The sequence below is a fragment of the Schistocerca americana genome, chromosome 7, assembly GCF_021461395.2.
Source record: "Schistocerca americana isolate TAMUIC-IGC-003095 chromosome 7, iqSchAmer2.1, whole genome shotgun sequence".
Lineage (NCBI taxonomy): Eukaryota > Metazoa > Arthropoda > Insecta > Orthoptera > Acrididae > Schistocerca > Schistocerca americana.
Window position 1 is genome coordinate 145,524,957 of NC_060125.1, and position 15,200 is coordinate 145,540,156.

The 15,200-nt window shown below is 40.0% G+C and overlaps 1 protein-coding gene across 1 annotated transcript in view; it reads left to right on the forward strand.

Moving 5' to 3' along the window:
• The window catches only part of LOC124622014 (modular serine protease-like), a 276,840-nt gene that overhangs the window by 72,131 nt on the left and 189,509 nt on the right, over positions 1-15,200 (forward strand). Inside the window, exon 3 of the mRNA XM_047147565.1 lies at positions 12,241-12,360. Within this exon, the coding sequence (XP_047003521.1) occupies positions 12,241-12,360 (120 nt within the window). The remainder of the gene's footprint in view (positions 1-12,240; positions 12,361-15,200) is intronic.

The following is a 15,200-nucleotide window of genomic DNA, read 5'->3' on the forward strand; positions in this document are numbered from 1 at the left end:
CAGTGCAGTTTCTGGGAGGGATGAACCACAAATGACCATCTGCTTAAGCTGTAAACAGCAATCTGACAGGTTTTTCCTAAAAGCCAACACCTTGTCACAGACGTATGATATTGTTTGGTGACATCAGGTTTCTCACCATCCATGACTGGGGCTTTCAAGACCCTCTATCAATTTTTATTTCTCAGTTTCTATCCCAGCAGTTGTTCTGTGTAATCTGGGTGTTGCACTTTGTTGAATAGTGGGCTCTCTTGACTGTAGTGGACTGGATGGAACAGCTTTGGGTGGATGGGACATTTCCTGTCATATGCAGAGCCCTGGGGATGCCCACCTGCTGACTTCCCTATCTCCTTTTGCTTTTATTATTGATTGTACAGAACATTTAGACTTCTTACTTTCACTGTTATGAATCTCCTGACTACATCAGAAAATGTTCTCAGTGGATGTCTCTACTTCTGGATGCACCACTAATAGATCAAGGGACTGATGACCTCATTTAGTTCCTTACCCCCACAATCAACCAACCAGCTCTAATGTCTTGAATTTTCTCCTTGTGGTCATTTCATGACACATATCTGGGAGGAAGTAAAATGTTATTGGACTCTTCGTGGAAAGTACTCTCTCCAAATTTCAGTAGTAAGCATCTCTATGATGCAAGCTGCCTCTCTTGTAGCATCTGGCACTAGAATCTTTTGAGCATCTCTATAGTGCTCTCATACAGGCTAAACAATCCTGTGGTGAAGCACACTGCTCTTCATTGAATCTCCTCTATCTCATCTGTCAGTCCTACTTGGCAAGGGTCCCAAACTGATGCAGAATACTCAAGAACTGGGTGAACAATCACTTTATAAGCTGCTTCTTTAGTGGCTGAATTACATTTCCTTTAGATTCTTCTTATGAATCTGTCTGGCATCTGCTTTTCTACTATTTGTTTTCTGTGCTGTGTCCTGACATTAAGTGTACCCACCAATATATATATTTTCTGCTGAAGCTACTATAGCGGATGTGGCTTACCTGGATATGTTCCAAGAACAGCTCTTTGTCCAATTTGAAGGTGAACCTAAAACCTGTATTTGTTTAATTGGATGGATAAAAAAAATCTACTCACCAAGTGGGGGCAGAACACACACATAAAAGATGGTTATAACTGCAAGCTTTCAGAGGCAGTGGCGCCTTCTTCAGTCTGAAAGGTTGAAGGGGAAGGAAGAGGGGCGAAGGAAAAGGACGAAAGAGCTCTAGGAAAAGGGGTAGATTTTGGGAAAGTTACCCTGAACCGCAGGTCGGGAGACTTACAGTATGGGACAAGAAGGAAAAACTGATTGTTGTGGACTGCATCAGATGAGATTTGAAAACATGAGAGCTTAAAGGTGGAATACAGGGTAAAAGGCAGACAGAGATTACTGCATAAACATCATGCATGAGTTAATAGGAGTGAAAAGCTAAGTGCATTGCATGTAACAGAGGTGGGAGGTGGGTGGTGAAAAATAGATGGGTAATACAATGAAAGATGTAGAAAAGTAAAACGGAGTGAAGCAAAGAGTAGTTACAGTGAAAAAACGCTGAGATGGAAGAAATTAATGTAAATTAAGGCCAGATGGGTGGCGAGAACCAAGGACATGTTGTAGTGCTAATTTTTACCTTCGGAGTTCTGAGAAATGGTGTCTGGGGGAAGATGGCACATGTGGTGAAACAGGGGCCAAGGCCACGATTGTCATGTTGTAGAGCATCCTCTGCAACTGGATATTGCGAGTTGCCAGTATACACCCTCTGCCTCTGCTCATTCATCCTAATTGATAATTTGGTGGTAGTCATGCCGATGCAGAAGGCCAAACAGTGTTTACATAGCCACTGGTAAATGACATGTACGGGCTACAGAAAGCTGTTCTAGGTGTGGTGGGCAAAATTTCAGACAGAATGGATCTCATTTCAGGACATGATTTTAGGAAGTCGTGGGCCTGTCAAAGTAGCTGATTAACACATTTCTAATGAGGATAATACTGAGTTACCAATGGTGTGTTTCGAAGTTGTTTTCTAGCGGGATTAGCAGTACCAGGATTCGATGTGAAATTTCACATTGTCATATTCCGAATCCCACACCACTTTCTTTGATGTTGATTTCATCCTCACTGAAGGCCAGCTACACACTTCCATCCACATTAATCCTACCAACAAATTACAGTCCTTACATTTTGACAGTTGCCATCCTTTTCATGTCAAACATTCCCTCCTGTACAGCCTAGACATCTGAGGCGAACATATTTGTTGGGATTCAGACTCTTTACAGTAACAAATCACTATTCTCACTCAGCCTTCATTGCACTTAATTACCCCACCAGCATAGTTAAAAAGCAGATTTCCTGGGCCATCACTTTGAATCCTGGTAGTGCTGATCCCTCGAAAAAACAGCTTTGGAGCACACCATTGGTGACTCAGTATTATTGTCATCTGGAATGTGTTAATCAGCTATTTTGACAGGCCCATGATTTCCTAAAATCATACCCTGAAATAAGATCAGTTCTGTCTGAAATTTGCCCACTGCACCTAGAATAGGTTTCCGTTGCCCTCCCAATCCCTGCAATATTATTGTCAGACCTTATGCTCCTTCTGCATCCATCTTCCTACCCTATGGTTCCTACCTCTGTGACCATCCCTGCTGTAAGACTTACCCTATGCACCCTCCTACCGCCACCTATAATAGCCCTGTAACTGGCAAAACATATACTATCAAAGGGAGAGCCACCTGCAAAATGACACCTCATATACCAGCCATTATGTAAACACTGTTCGGCCTTCTACATCAGCATGACTACCACCCAATTATCAATTAGGATGAATGGGCAGAGGCAGTGGGTGTATATTAGTAACTTGCAATAACTTGGTGCAGAGCATGCTCTACAACATGATGATGTTCGTGACCTTGGTGCCTGTTTCACCAAACATGCCATTTGGATTCTTTCCCCAGACACCAGTTTCACAGAACTCTGTAGGTGAAAACTAGCACAACAACATGTCCTTGATTCTCGCCACACACCTGGCCTTAATTTATGTTAATTTCTTCTGTCTCAGCATTTATTCACTGTAACTACTCTTTGCTTCACTCCATTTTAGTTTTCTGCATTTTTCATTGTCTTATGCATCTATTTTTCACCACTACCCTACCACCTCTGTCATGTACAATGCACGTAGCTTTCCATTCTTATTAACTCATGTATGATTTTTATGTAGTAATCTCTGTCTGCATATTCCCCTGTCTTCCACCTTTAAGCTCTCAGGTTTCAAAATCTCGTCCGATGCAGTTCCCAATAATCACTCTTTCCCCTCTTATCCTGTGCAGTAAGTCTCCCCTGACCTGCGGTTCTGGGTGACTTTCCCAAAATCTACACATTTTCCTACACCTCTCCAGTGATTTTCCTTCACCCCTCTTCCTTCCCCTTCAACCATTCTGTCTGGAGAAGGAGCCAGTGGCTCTGAAAGCTTGCCAGTTACAACAGTGTTATATGTGTGTGTTCTGCCACCACTTAGTGAGTAGACTTTCTTAATCTATCCAATTAAAAAATTTGTCAGTAATTAATTGTTTTCATTGTTATGAAATTTGTCTTAGGCATTTCTTTTTACAAAAGTGATCGAAAGTTAAAGTCCCAGGGCACTGGATTGCTCATGGTTTTTCCTTGGTCTCCATGTTCACCTGACTTCATACCATGTGACTTTTTTTCCTTTGGGACTTTATGAAAGACTGTGTCTACGTTCCATCAACATCAAATGATTTGCCAGGGTTGGGACACAGAACTGGTGAGGCTAATGTTTGATTAATCTCAACCTGAATGAAATTTTCACTCTGCAGCGGAGTGTGCACTGTTATGAAACTTCCTGGCAGATTAAAACTGTGTGCCGGGTTGAGACTCAAATTCGGGACCTTTGCCTTTTGCAGACAAGTGCTCTAGCAACTGAACTACCCAACCTTGGGTAGCTAAGTTGATAGAGCTCTTGTCTGTGACAGGCAAAGGTCCTGAGTTTGAGTCTCAATGTGGCACAAAGTCTTAATTTGCCAGGAAGTTTCAATCTGAACATGTTAACCAAAGTGTGGGAATAATTTGATTTTAGGATGGAGGTGTGCATTGTAACTAAAGGTGCACATATTGAACATTTGTAAGAAAAACTAAGTTAATTTATGATCAGTTTTATGTATAATGTATTGTAAATAGGCTAAGTTAAACTGTTACAATATATCATTGAAACTGGGACAATCTTTTAGGGAAACACTGTGTTTGGTCTGCATCCCACAGAACTTCACAGTGAACCTGTGTGCAGTTTAGACATTGTACTCACAATAATTATACTGTCCAGTATACTTCACATTCAGAGGATGTTTCCAGTAGCAATGGCATTTCACATCAGCCACTGTGATGCACCTGTTACCTGTACCACACCACAGCAGAACTGTCTGCAGGAAGCCCAGAACATATACACTTTTCTGACAATGTGCCACTAGTGTTGCCCAATGAGCTTAGCATGGGATGACATATCTAGAATACTTTTTGAAGTTCTTTCATATATGGTAAAGCAATATTTGTAAATAGAAATTAAAATGCCCATTTTTTTATGTATTGGTTTTGACCGAGGTATCTAGAGATTATTTAGAGTGATAAAGTTTACTGCTATTTTGTAGTATTTTTATGAACCAGACAATCAAGGAATGCATAATAAAAAGTTATAAAATGCACTGATATTGAAAATGCCATGTGCAACACACACACACACACACACACACACACACACACACACACACACACACACACCCCTGCCTCTGCATGGTTGTGAGGTTCTGGCCACCAACTACAGTGGACAATCATTGATGCTTGAGTAGCATGCATGGTTATGATGGATGAGATGAAAAAGGAGAGGGGAAGCAGGAGGGAGAGTTGGGGAAGATTAGCCAACAGCTGGGGGGGACGAGCAGTAAGCTCATGGTATAGGAATTAGCAGCAGCGAGCTCGCTGTGAGCAGAGACAGGGGAATTGTTTGTAATGTCAAATGTGCAATGATGCAGAAGTGTAAATTTGGAGGAGAAGGTTGAACAGAGGAAGAGAGATGTGTCAAAAGAGGGTATGAGCACAAGATTAGTGATGTGGGGGAGGAAGAGGGCTAGCAGAGATTGATTCAGAGTGGTTGATACAAGGGGTAAGAACCTGGATGGCAAGAGTTGTGAAGCAGCTATTTGATTTAGAGCATGCTCTGCTCTGCAACCTGTCTGGGGTGTGAACTCTGCTCTTCACCACAGTTTTACAACTTGCCATACATTTGGATGGGCACCTGGTTGATAGGCTTGGCCATGTGAAATTTGGAGTAGATATCACAACCAAGCCGGTATGTGTGTATGTGGTATATCAGTACCACCCAAATAACAAAGAGCTGAGAATAGTTGTGGCAAAGGGGTGGACTACGATATTCCATGGATTGGGTGGACAGCAGGATATCATTCTGGGAGGGGTAGGAAGAATTGTGGTTTCAGAATGACAATAAGTAATCAAGCCTCTGATGAAGGATGTAGTGAAGTTGTTCCAGTTCAAGATGATATTTGGTACTTTACGGACCGAGGGGGGAGGGTGCTCCTTTGCAACTTGTTCACAGAGATAGTCGGGATACTCAAAGGATTAGAAGTTTATGTGGATGTGACTTAAGTAATCTGTTTTGTTGCTGTATAGTAGCTGGCACTGCGCAGGTATGTATTTATTCCAGTCTTCTATTAGTCAGTCTCTCTGTCCACTCCTTCACCCTGTCTCTTTGCTCATTGGCATTTCCTACCTCTGTCCACCTGATCTCCCCCCCTCTGTCCACCTGACCTCCCCCCCCCTGTCTATCTGACCTCCCCCCCATCGGTCCGTCTGACCTCCCCCCCCCTCGGTCCGTCTGACCTCCCCCCCCCCCCCTCGGTCCGTCTGGCCTCCCCCCCCCGGCCCGTCTGGCCTCCCCCCCTCAATCCCGTCTGGCCTCCCACCCCTCGGCCCGTCTGGCCTCCCCCCCCCTCGGCCCGTCTGGCCTCCCCCCCCCTCGGCCCGTCTGGCCTCCCCCCCCCTCGGCCCGTCTGGCCTCCCCCCCCTCGGCCCGTCTGGCCTCCCCTCCCCCTCGGCCCGTCTGGCCTCCCCCCCCCCTCGGCCCGTCTGGCCTCCCCCCCTCCCCCTCGGCCCGTCTGGCCTCCCCCCTCGGTCTGTCTGGCCTCCCCCCCTCGGTCCGTCTGACCTCCCCCCCCCCCACCTCTGTCCGTCTGACCTCCCTCCCCCCCCCCTCCCTCTATCCGTCCTTACATACATACATGCATACAAGTACTTCTACTTCTGTAATAGGTATGGATGTCCATAATTTTCAATGAGATCTAGTAGCTTCCCTGCCAAGTACGCCCTCTTTACTACAAATTGTGTACATATGAGATTATGCAGGGTATATTAAAAGAACTCATGTTTCCATAAAGACTATATGCTGACTGAAATAATGAGCTTGGTGAAACACCACCATTTTAAAAGTTTAAGTAAAAGTATACAGGTAGAAAAGGGGTAAACAAAATAGCACTGCCCTCTAATCTTAGTTTATATGGAGGTTAAAAATCTTAACAATAAGATACATTTAACAAAGTTACTGTACTAAGGGAATACGTTTGAGGTATAATTGATCACACTTAAAGCTATGAATGTTACCTGACTATATAACAGCACATGAGGCCATGTGAATGGAGTATTACAGTAGCTGGCAGGATAATATTTATACAGGTCAAAGGCCACCAAGGATATGTGCTGTTCATTCATAGATTCTACCTTGAGAGGGAAACACACAGTTACATTAAATGCCTGCAGTAAAATCAATTGTGGAAGCAGAATGAGCAGAAATTTTAGTGACATCTATGTACTGGGAGGATGGACTCACCATATTGTGTAGTGTGGGAACAAGAAGACATCAATCACACTACACTCTTTGTCAGTGATGGTAACATGCATTAGACACCCTACTGAGTTAGTTGCTGACCTTGGATACAAGGCACCTTACAGCATCTCAATGATTCTGTCAGTGTCAGTGTCAATGTCGAATCTGTCAGGGGTGTGTGTGGGTGGTCATGAAATAAATACCACATAAAAAGTAAGGAAATTAGAAATAAAAGATAAATAAGAACAAAAAAGTCCTGGCATTAAATCAATAAAGTGATGGTATGCAAAGTCTAACAAAACAGGCAGCGTTGAAGGTTGTCCTTAAAGTGGCAGGCCTTGTGTGAGTGATGCAACTGTTGATCATGTTTGGCAATCATTTCAATGGGGGTTCATCTAAATCAACTCGTCAAGCATTACGTGAACTTCGAATACTGCAAGCAAGTGTGCTGAAGATTCTTCATGAAAGGCTTAGGTTTAGTGTTTACAAAGTGCAAATCATGCAGGCCTTGCAAGCAAATGATTTGCTGACACATGCTGAATTTGCAACTGAGATTCTCAACAGGATTTTTGTTGCAACAATTACTTAAATTGTATATGCTTTACTGATGAATCCACCTTTCATGTCAGTGGAATGGTAAATAGACATAATGTCCATATATTGGGTTCAGAGTCTCCACATGCAAGAAAGTGAAAAGGTAAATGTTTGTTGAGCCCTCATGCATAACAAGGTTTTTGGACCATTTTTCTTCACAGAAAAATCCATTACTGCTAACATTTACTTAGACGTTTTGCAACAGTTCATTGCCCCACAGTTAGAAGAATATCAGCCATGGATAATTTTCCAGCAAGATGGGGCACCCACCCACTGGACTTTGAAAGTGTGTAATTTCCTGAATGAAACATTTCTGAATCAGTGGATTAGAAGGAACGGTCCAACACCCTGGCCACCCCGCTCTCTAGACATTAAGCCCCTTGACTTTTTTTTCTGGGGCTATATCAAGGACAGATTCTTCATCACACCACTTGCTGATATCGACAAACTGAAGGCTAGGATACAAGCTGCTGTGGGTACTGTGACAGAACACAAGTTATGAAACACCTGGCGGGAACTGGAATACTGCCTCAACATTCTCCGAGCTACCAAGGGAGGGGGAGAAAAAAAAAAAAAAAAACCCCAACTAGTAACACTAACCTATGTAATTGCATCAAATGTAAATTATTACGTCAAAAGGTTATTCTGTAATAAATTGTTATTATCAGGGCAAGACTTTGTGCTAACCCTGTATTTCAATGGAATTCTGCAGGTACATAAATGTTTTTTTCATTTTTCACTGAAAGAGGTGACTATTGGGAGATAAGGGTTGCTACAAATAGCTGCAACTCCTGACAAAGGTCCTGATATGTACCCTTAAGGCATGTTACGTTACCCTGCTGCATTGTAATGAAAGCTGAAAGATTTATCTTATTGCCAATGTCCACTTTCCAGGCCAATGTAATTTGAAAGCACAGAAAGGAGGATATCCTGCAGTCCTATGCTCACTGAAAAACGCAATTCTCACAGTTTACTTTAGCTCACAGGAGAATATGCACTGATGTGGTACAGCTTTTATTTGAACAGTAGTGGGGCACAGAAATGAAAGTACACAAGCTATGTGTAGATAGTAATTCAGTGATGCCAAGAAAGCCACTGAGAAACAATAAGCAGAAACGGGCAGTGCATCTGACATGCTGTAGAAACAGTCACATCAAATGCGTACAGAGTTCATACAAGTTAACGAATAAATGGAGACCTGAAATGTAGCAAAAGTTTTCTTCTGTACTAAAATAAAACTTTAAAACTGTTGTTTTTGCATTAAAATATTTACCAAAAACTGGTTGCAGGTGATGTAAGGAGTGTAACAGCATATAATAAGACTATTAAAAAAAAAAAAAAAAAAAAAAAAAAAAAAAAAAAAAAAAAAAAAAAAAGTAGTGTTTCCACAGGTAACTTGAGTGTAGCTTGGGGCAACATATAGGTTTTATTTGATAAAATTTGGATCATGGGAAAAAGGTATCTTCATTTAAAATTTTAGGGTCTACTCAGCTTAGTAGTTTGGATGTGATACAATCCTCATGGTGTCCATAGATGGTGCTGTTAGTTTCATGGTATACCAAAGAATGAATAGTTTACACTGTTAGTATTTGTTACTTCAATGACAGAAGTATTTTCAGAAGTTTGTCAGTGACTGAAGTAAGCAAACTCATATGTTTACAAATGCAAACTAACACTGAAGTGACTTGGTTTAGATATACAAATTTACTGATTTTGCTTTGTGTATTGAAAGTGTAATGAAATTGCTTTGCCTCTTTTGACAGGTTTTATTTATATTTGAGCTGTTGGCTAGAAAAAATGAATTTGCTTTGTGATTTGGGTACCTAATTATTACATTTTGATTTGGTTTTGTTTATGAATAAAAATGCCTAGAAAATGGTAACTTCTTTTTGATACATTAGACCAGCTAAGAAACTGCAGGATTTCAAGAATACAAAAAGATCATCAAGTGAGACTTACAGCAGCTCAAGAACATAATGCTTTAACTTGCTCTTTGGAAACTCCTCCTGAAAGTGAGGCAAAATGTGACTCTGAAAAATAATTATCTTACTCCTGACTACATATTACAAAGAAGTAGTAAGTTGTCTGGCCATAGATACTTAATGCTGCCCATGCAAAGCCGGGTGGGCCGCTAAATCTTTATTCAGTAAAGGATATCATTTTCATAATTTAAAATGCTCTCGCTGTTACTAGATGATCATGTTAAATGAAAATTGTTTGTTGGAAAAAAATTCTTAGTACTGGTGAGTTACTCAGATAGATGATATGCAATTAATGATTGTGTGGTAAATAAAATAATAAAAAATAGTTACAGCTGTGTAAAAAATGTGTTCCTGAGACTGTAGTTAGAAATTTATCACTGCTGTGTCAGATTTCTTTACATACAAGGACTTCTACCACTGAAATTGTACAACAAATAAAGTTATATAATATTCCCTTTCAAACAGTAGTGCCTAACAATGTTATTTTGTAATTTTTAGCAGCTGCTCTGGAATGAACTATCTTCCTAGAAAACTCAACAGTACAGCATGTCCAGCAAAGGAGTCCTTGATTTCAAAATTAAATATCTTGAAAACTAAGATCAATAGATGAGCACAAGAACAGGTATGTTTATTGTGAAAGCTATAAGAATTTTATACAGAAGTTTCAAAATAGTTTTGAAAGGCTACCAACAGAGGGTGCTGTTTGCTATGCAGTTCATACAATATCAGCATGTATAATTAAACTCATATTCTCCAAGCAGCCTTTGCATCACATCACAATCTTTTCTGATGTCCACCACTCAAAGTACAGAGGTGGTGCAAATGAACAATAAAATTTTCCATCACATCATGTAGTCTCTTGATGGAAACAGACTCAGATGCACACAGACTGCCAATTCAAGCTCGGGCACCAGGGTGGGGTGATTCCGGTAGACAGTGTCTATAAATGTGTTCCACAAAAAGAGTCATAAGCAATCAGATCAGGTGAATATGGAGACCAATCCATGCCTGCACCAGTAAAGTTGCAATAATACAATGCAATGATTCTGTTCCTGAAGTATTCATCAAGAAAGTGAAACCTGTGTTTTATGCAGTGTGGTGACTGGTTGATTCTCAAATGGTGTGGTGACAAACTGTTCCCTAATTAGAATGTAATGTTCACTAGTGATAGTTTTTCACATGAAATAAGGGCCAGCAATGCCTCTGCTGCATACTGTAGGCCAAACAGTAACTCTGGGAGCATACAGTGGCTTTGCTTCACACAACTGGGGACATTTGGAACCCCAAAATTGCTAGTTTTGTTTATTCATGACTCTATTCTGATGGAAGTGTCATCTGAGACAGATGCCACTAACATCAATCCCTCATTATCAGTATTTGTGAGAATCTGATTCACATAGTCAGCCCTCTGTCACACAGCTCATACTGATACAAGCTGGTAGCTTTGTATTTTGAATGGAAATGTGTGAGGGCTGTGTCCCAGTATTTTCTGTATGCTGGAATGCTTCAAACCAGTCTGTGCTTCAATTCTTCAGACAGATTTCCTTGTATAATACACTCTTTGTGGGACATCCACAACTATTGTTAAATTTTTAATGAGGAATAAATCCTCTCCAGCTGTACTTGACTACTCATTTATTTGGATAAAATCATACACATAACTTGGGTTTCAGGATGTAAATCCCATCTGCAGTCACTTGAAAAAGAGATTTACATCCCAAAACCCAGATTGTGTGTAACCATTTTATCCAAACAGAAGACTTGTCAATTACAACTTGACCAGATTTATTCGCTATGGAAAAAAAGGATTTCTGTGTATTTTGCTGAATAATTTGAGGAACAATGATTACATTTTCAGGAGTAACTACAGTTTGCCTAGGGCCAGCAGTCCATGCTGAATCATCAACCAACACTGCCTGTCCATTGGAATTTGGTGAAGAACTTACTGATGGTTTTCACTTCAGGTCCTTCTGGAACTTTAAATGACGTTTGAAAACTGTACCTTGTTGTATTATAACTGGTGGTGTTCCAGTACCAGAAAAACATGTTGTTCTATGGAATACATAATTTCACCTTTTCTGTCAGTATGCTGACCACCTTACATGTTGCAATGGTAGAAGCAACCACTCTGAGCTTCAGCATACGATTTGTGGGGAGTACATATCGTGATTACTGTGACATCTGTTAGCAGCTTTTTTAACTATTTTGAAACTTCCATATAAAATGATTACAGCTTTTTACGATAAACATACCATTTGTTGCATCTATCAGTCATAGTTTTTGAGATATTTAATTTTGAAATCCAGGGCTCCTTCACTGGATGCCTTTTATGTACAGTATTTTAATTATTTATTTGCATTTCCTGAGGATCACAATTGTAATCTTTGACTATAGTGCGTGGCTAGGCAGGCCTATGGGTACATTTGCTTTGTGAAAAATATCACAATGTGATTACTATTTATGTGATAGTCTTATGCTGCTACTTTTTATGCACTGATTTAATAAAGTTCAAAATATATGTTAGAGACATTTCTCCTGCTCATATCATGTTTTTGGTTGTTGCTATTGTCACAAGAAATGTGTTCTTGTTAAGTAGTGAACTTATTTTGTTCTTTTTGTTTCTTATAACAACAAATGATGATAATAAAAAAAGTTATGTAACTTCTGAAGCAAATTCTTATGAGTAATGCATATTTCGATTACATTAGTCTACTGGTAAATATACTGTTCATTAATAAGTATTGCATTTTTTCAGAAAGAGCAAATTTCAGTGTAAAGATGAAGCCTGCATAAATAATGAATCTGTCTGTGATGGTGTTAGAGACTGTGCCGATGGCTCTGATGAAGACCAAGATTCGTGCTTCAAGGTGTTAGTGTAAGCATCATTTATTATAATTATTCCATCAATTTTCTTTGGTGATTAGTAACTTTTTTCAATACAAGCACATGCTTGAAAAATACATACTGTAAGATATATTGTATTAACATTACATATAATTTTTCTCATGAAAATAGAATGCAAATGGTTAGATATAATTTCAAAATGTGTTCATAATATGAAACAGAAATAAGAAATCACAGTACAATCTGCAAGTAAACTAAAGAGACAAGCAGGCGAGTTCCCACTCTCTCTACACAACTAAATCACGAGGAGCTCCTATATGCCATTTTCCAATGTTATAGTGGCCCTTCTTCAGTATGCCTTTTAAATGGGATTGTTCACTTTCCAGTAAATGTCTTAACAAGTTATGGAATACAGAAATTAGGAACTAATATAACTAAAGAAAAGAGCACACATCAACAGAATCCACATAAATCACCACACACTGCACTGCACTGAGAAACAGGACACTCACTCTTTATCATCCTGTATGGCATGAGAACACTCTTCACTCTTCACCCACCGCAAGTACTGGTTGTTTTTCATTTTACCAACAGAATATAATCTTAAATTTCCACTACATTTGGGTAAAATCACAAGAAAGGAACCAACAGAGGCAGTGGGAGGTGAGTGAGGCTTGTGTTCATAAACTGTTTGTGTTTCATAGTAAAGGACAGGTAGATGTGCATACAGTGAATGGTACAGATGAATGTGGAGCTTCGAAAGCCTGATGGGTGTGCAGAGAGAACTTTTACAACAGGCATTGCCCTTGTTGGAAGAAAAAAAATATTGTTTTGGATAGAGACATATGAAAAACTGGATCATTCAAGGCACAGATAGCTAGCCGAGGATCTTGGCAGAGAATTATATATTCATTTAAATCTGAGTTGGTGATGAAATGTTAGTGAGAAGAGGACAATAAGCCCGTGTCAATTTGCCCATGGAAGGCACACTTGGAAGAGTATTGAAGCACAGACTGAAGAGGGACTGGTTGTCTGGGTTCTAGCTGCATATCACAGTGGAAAACACAGGCATATGGTGAGACTACAGCAATCATTTGTGCAATTTTGTACATAATGCATGTCTTGAGACTTGTGATCATATGTTCAACAGTTGCTATGAGCTGAAGTTAATGCTAAAAAGTATGTCATTTGTGTCATTTAGAAAAAAGCCACAAAATTCTCTAAAAATTGCAAATTATCAATCTCTGAGCTCCATCCTTTTTAATTGAGAAAGATTGCATAACTTAACTTGCACATAAAAGTATCATACATGTGACAGAAAAATGAACAGAATTGCAAGTGAGAACAAGCAGTTAATGCAAATAGAGCAGGATCTGCATTCTGTAGACACACAGAACTTTAGCTATTTGTGGTGTTCCACAAACTTCACATGCTGTATATTGTGTAAAAGATCTGAGTTTGTATGGTGTTCAAAGCCTTGCTGTATATGACTTGGGGTTAACCAGCTTACACTATTCCAGTGCTATTGGTTTTCTGTTAGACTAAACTCTGTGTAGATTTGAGCCATCAGCTTTGAGCAGATGGAATATCAAATGTTGCAGAGAAACAGGATATTTATTTCATTATTTTTATTGGAATGAGACCTAAACAGTAGTTTTGGGGATCCATTGAAGAACATGATCACATACATACCTAAGACACTGTGGGTATCAAGACATATAATAAAACATCACCAAATGCAAACAGAAAAGTGTTAATAGAACAAATATGATCATTTGGAAGATGATATCATAATCATATGAGATTATATCATGTGTTATACTTATAACACAGAAAACACCATTTACTTTCACTATGTAATATTTTTATTGGCACAAGATAAATCAAAACACAAAGAAATAGTTTTCGACAATCACGGTAACCGTCATGATGAATGTCTCACACCAACTAGTCAACAACCAAAGTAAGTAAAACAAAGTACAAAAAAGCAAAGATATTAATATTTTCTGGCAGTTCTGCCACAGAGAACCCCCCCTCGAGGAGCGCAGAGCACATAGGAGGAGTGATGAGGAGTAAGTGATAAAGGGAAGGTAAACATTTAAGGCATGACGTAATCTTGAAGTCTGAGAGGTGACCATATGGTGCGGCCAGCATGGGTGATAGCAATAGGGGTAGGAGGATTCGGGGAAGACGAAGGAGAAGTGGTGGTTACTCTTATAAATAAAACATTATTGGAGTCTATATAGGCTGAAATGTCATTTTGCGAAGTACCAGGAGCCACATTGAAGCACTGTAATAACTTAATGTCTTTCTGGTCAGATGGCACATAATTGTTTTGAATTTCAAATAAAAAAAGAAAAGTGTCCACAAGTTTTATTTTTATAGAGTCCACATCATAGTCACTCAAGTTCACTTGAAACACTACTTCATTACTGCTGGCACTCAGAGGCGTGAAGTATAAAAGAGGGGGGCCTCGACTTGCAGAGAGTGTTTGATTAGCTTGTGGAGAAGGGAGAGGACAGGCCTATGAAGTTTCCTGCAAAACAAATTCATTATCGTGTATGTCAGTGTCATTAAGGATCCAGGCTGGTTTCAAGCGCTCAATGGACATGACAGATGGTTTGTTCTTAAAGAGAATCGTATAAGTATTTTCAGAGCATGACAGGACCCGCTTTGGGTCAGTGTAGGGTGGAGCAAGGGGTGGACACATGGCGTCTTCTCTAAGCATCACATAGTTACAAGAATTGAGGTGTGGGTGAATGAAAACCGGAGGGGTAGCATGCGATCGAGGTTGCGGAAAACGTAACTTGGTGATATGCTGTTGAACCTGTCATACCAACTTGGGAAGTTGATCATTGGGAAGTAGAGGAG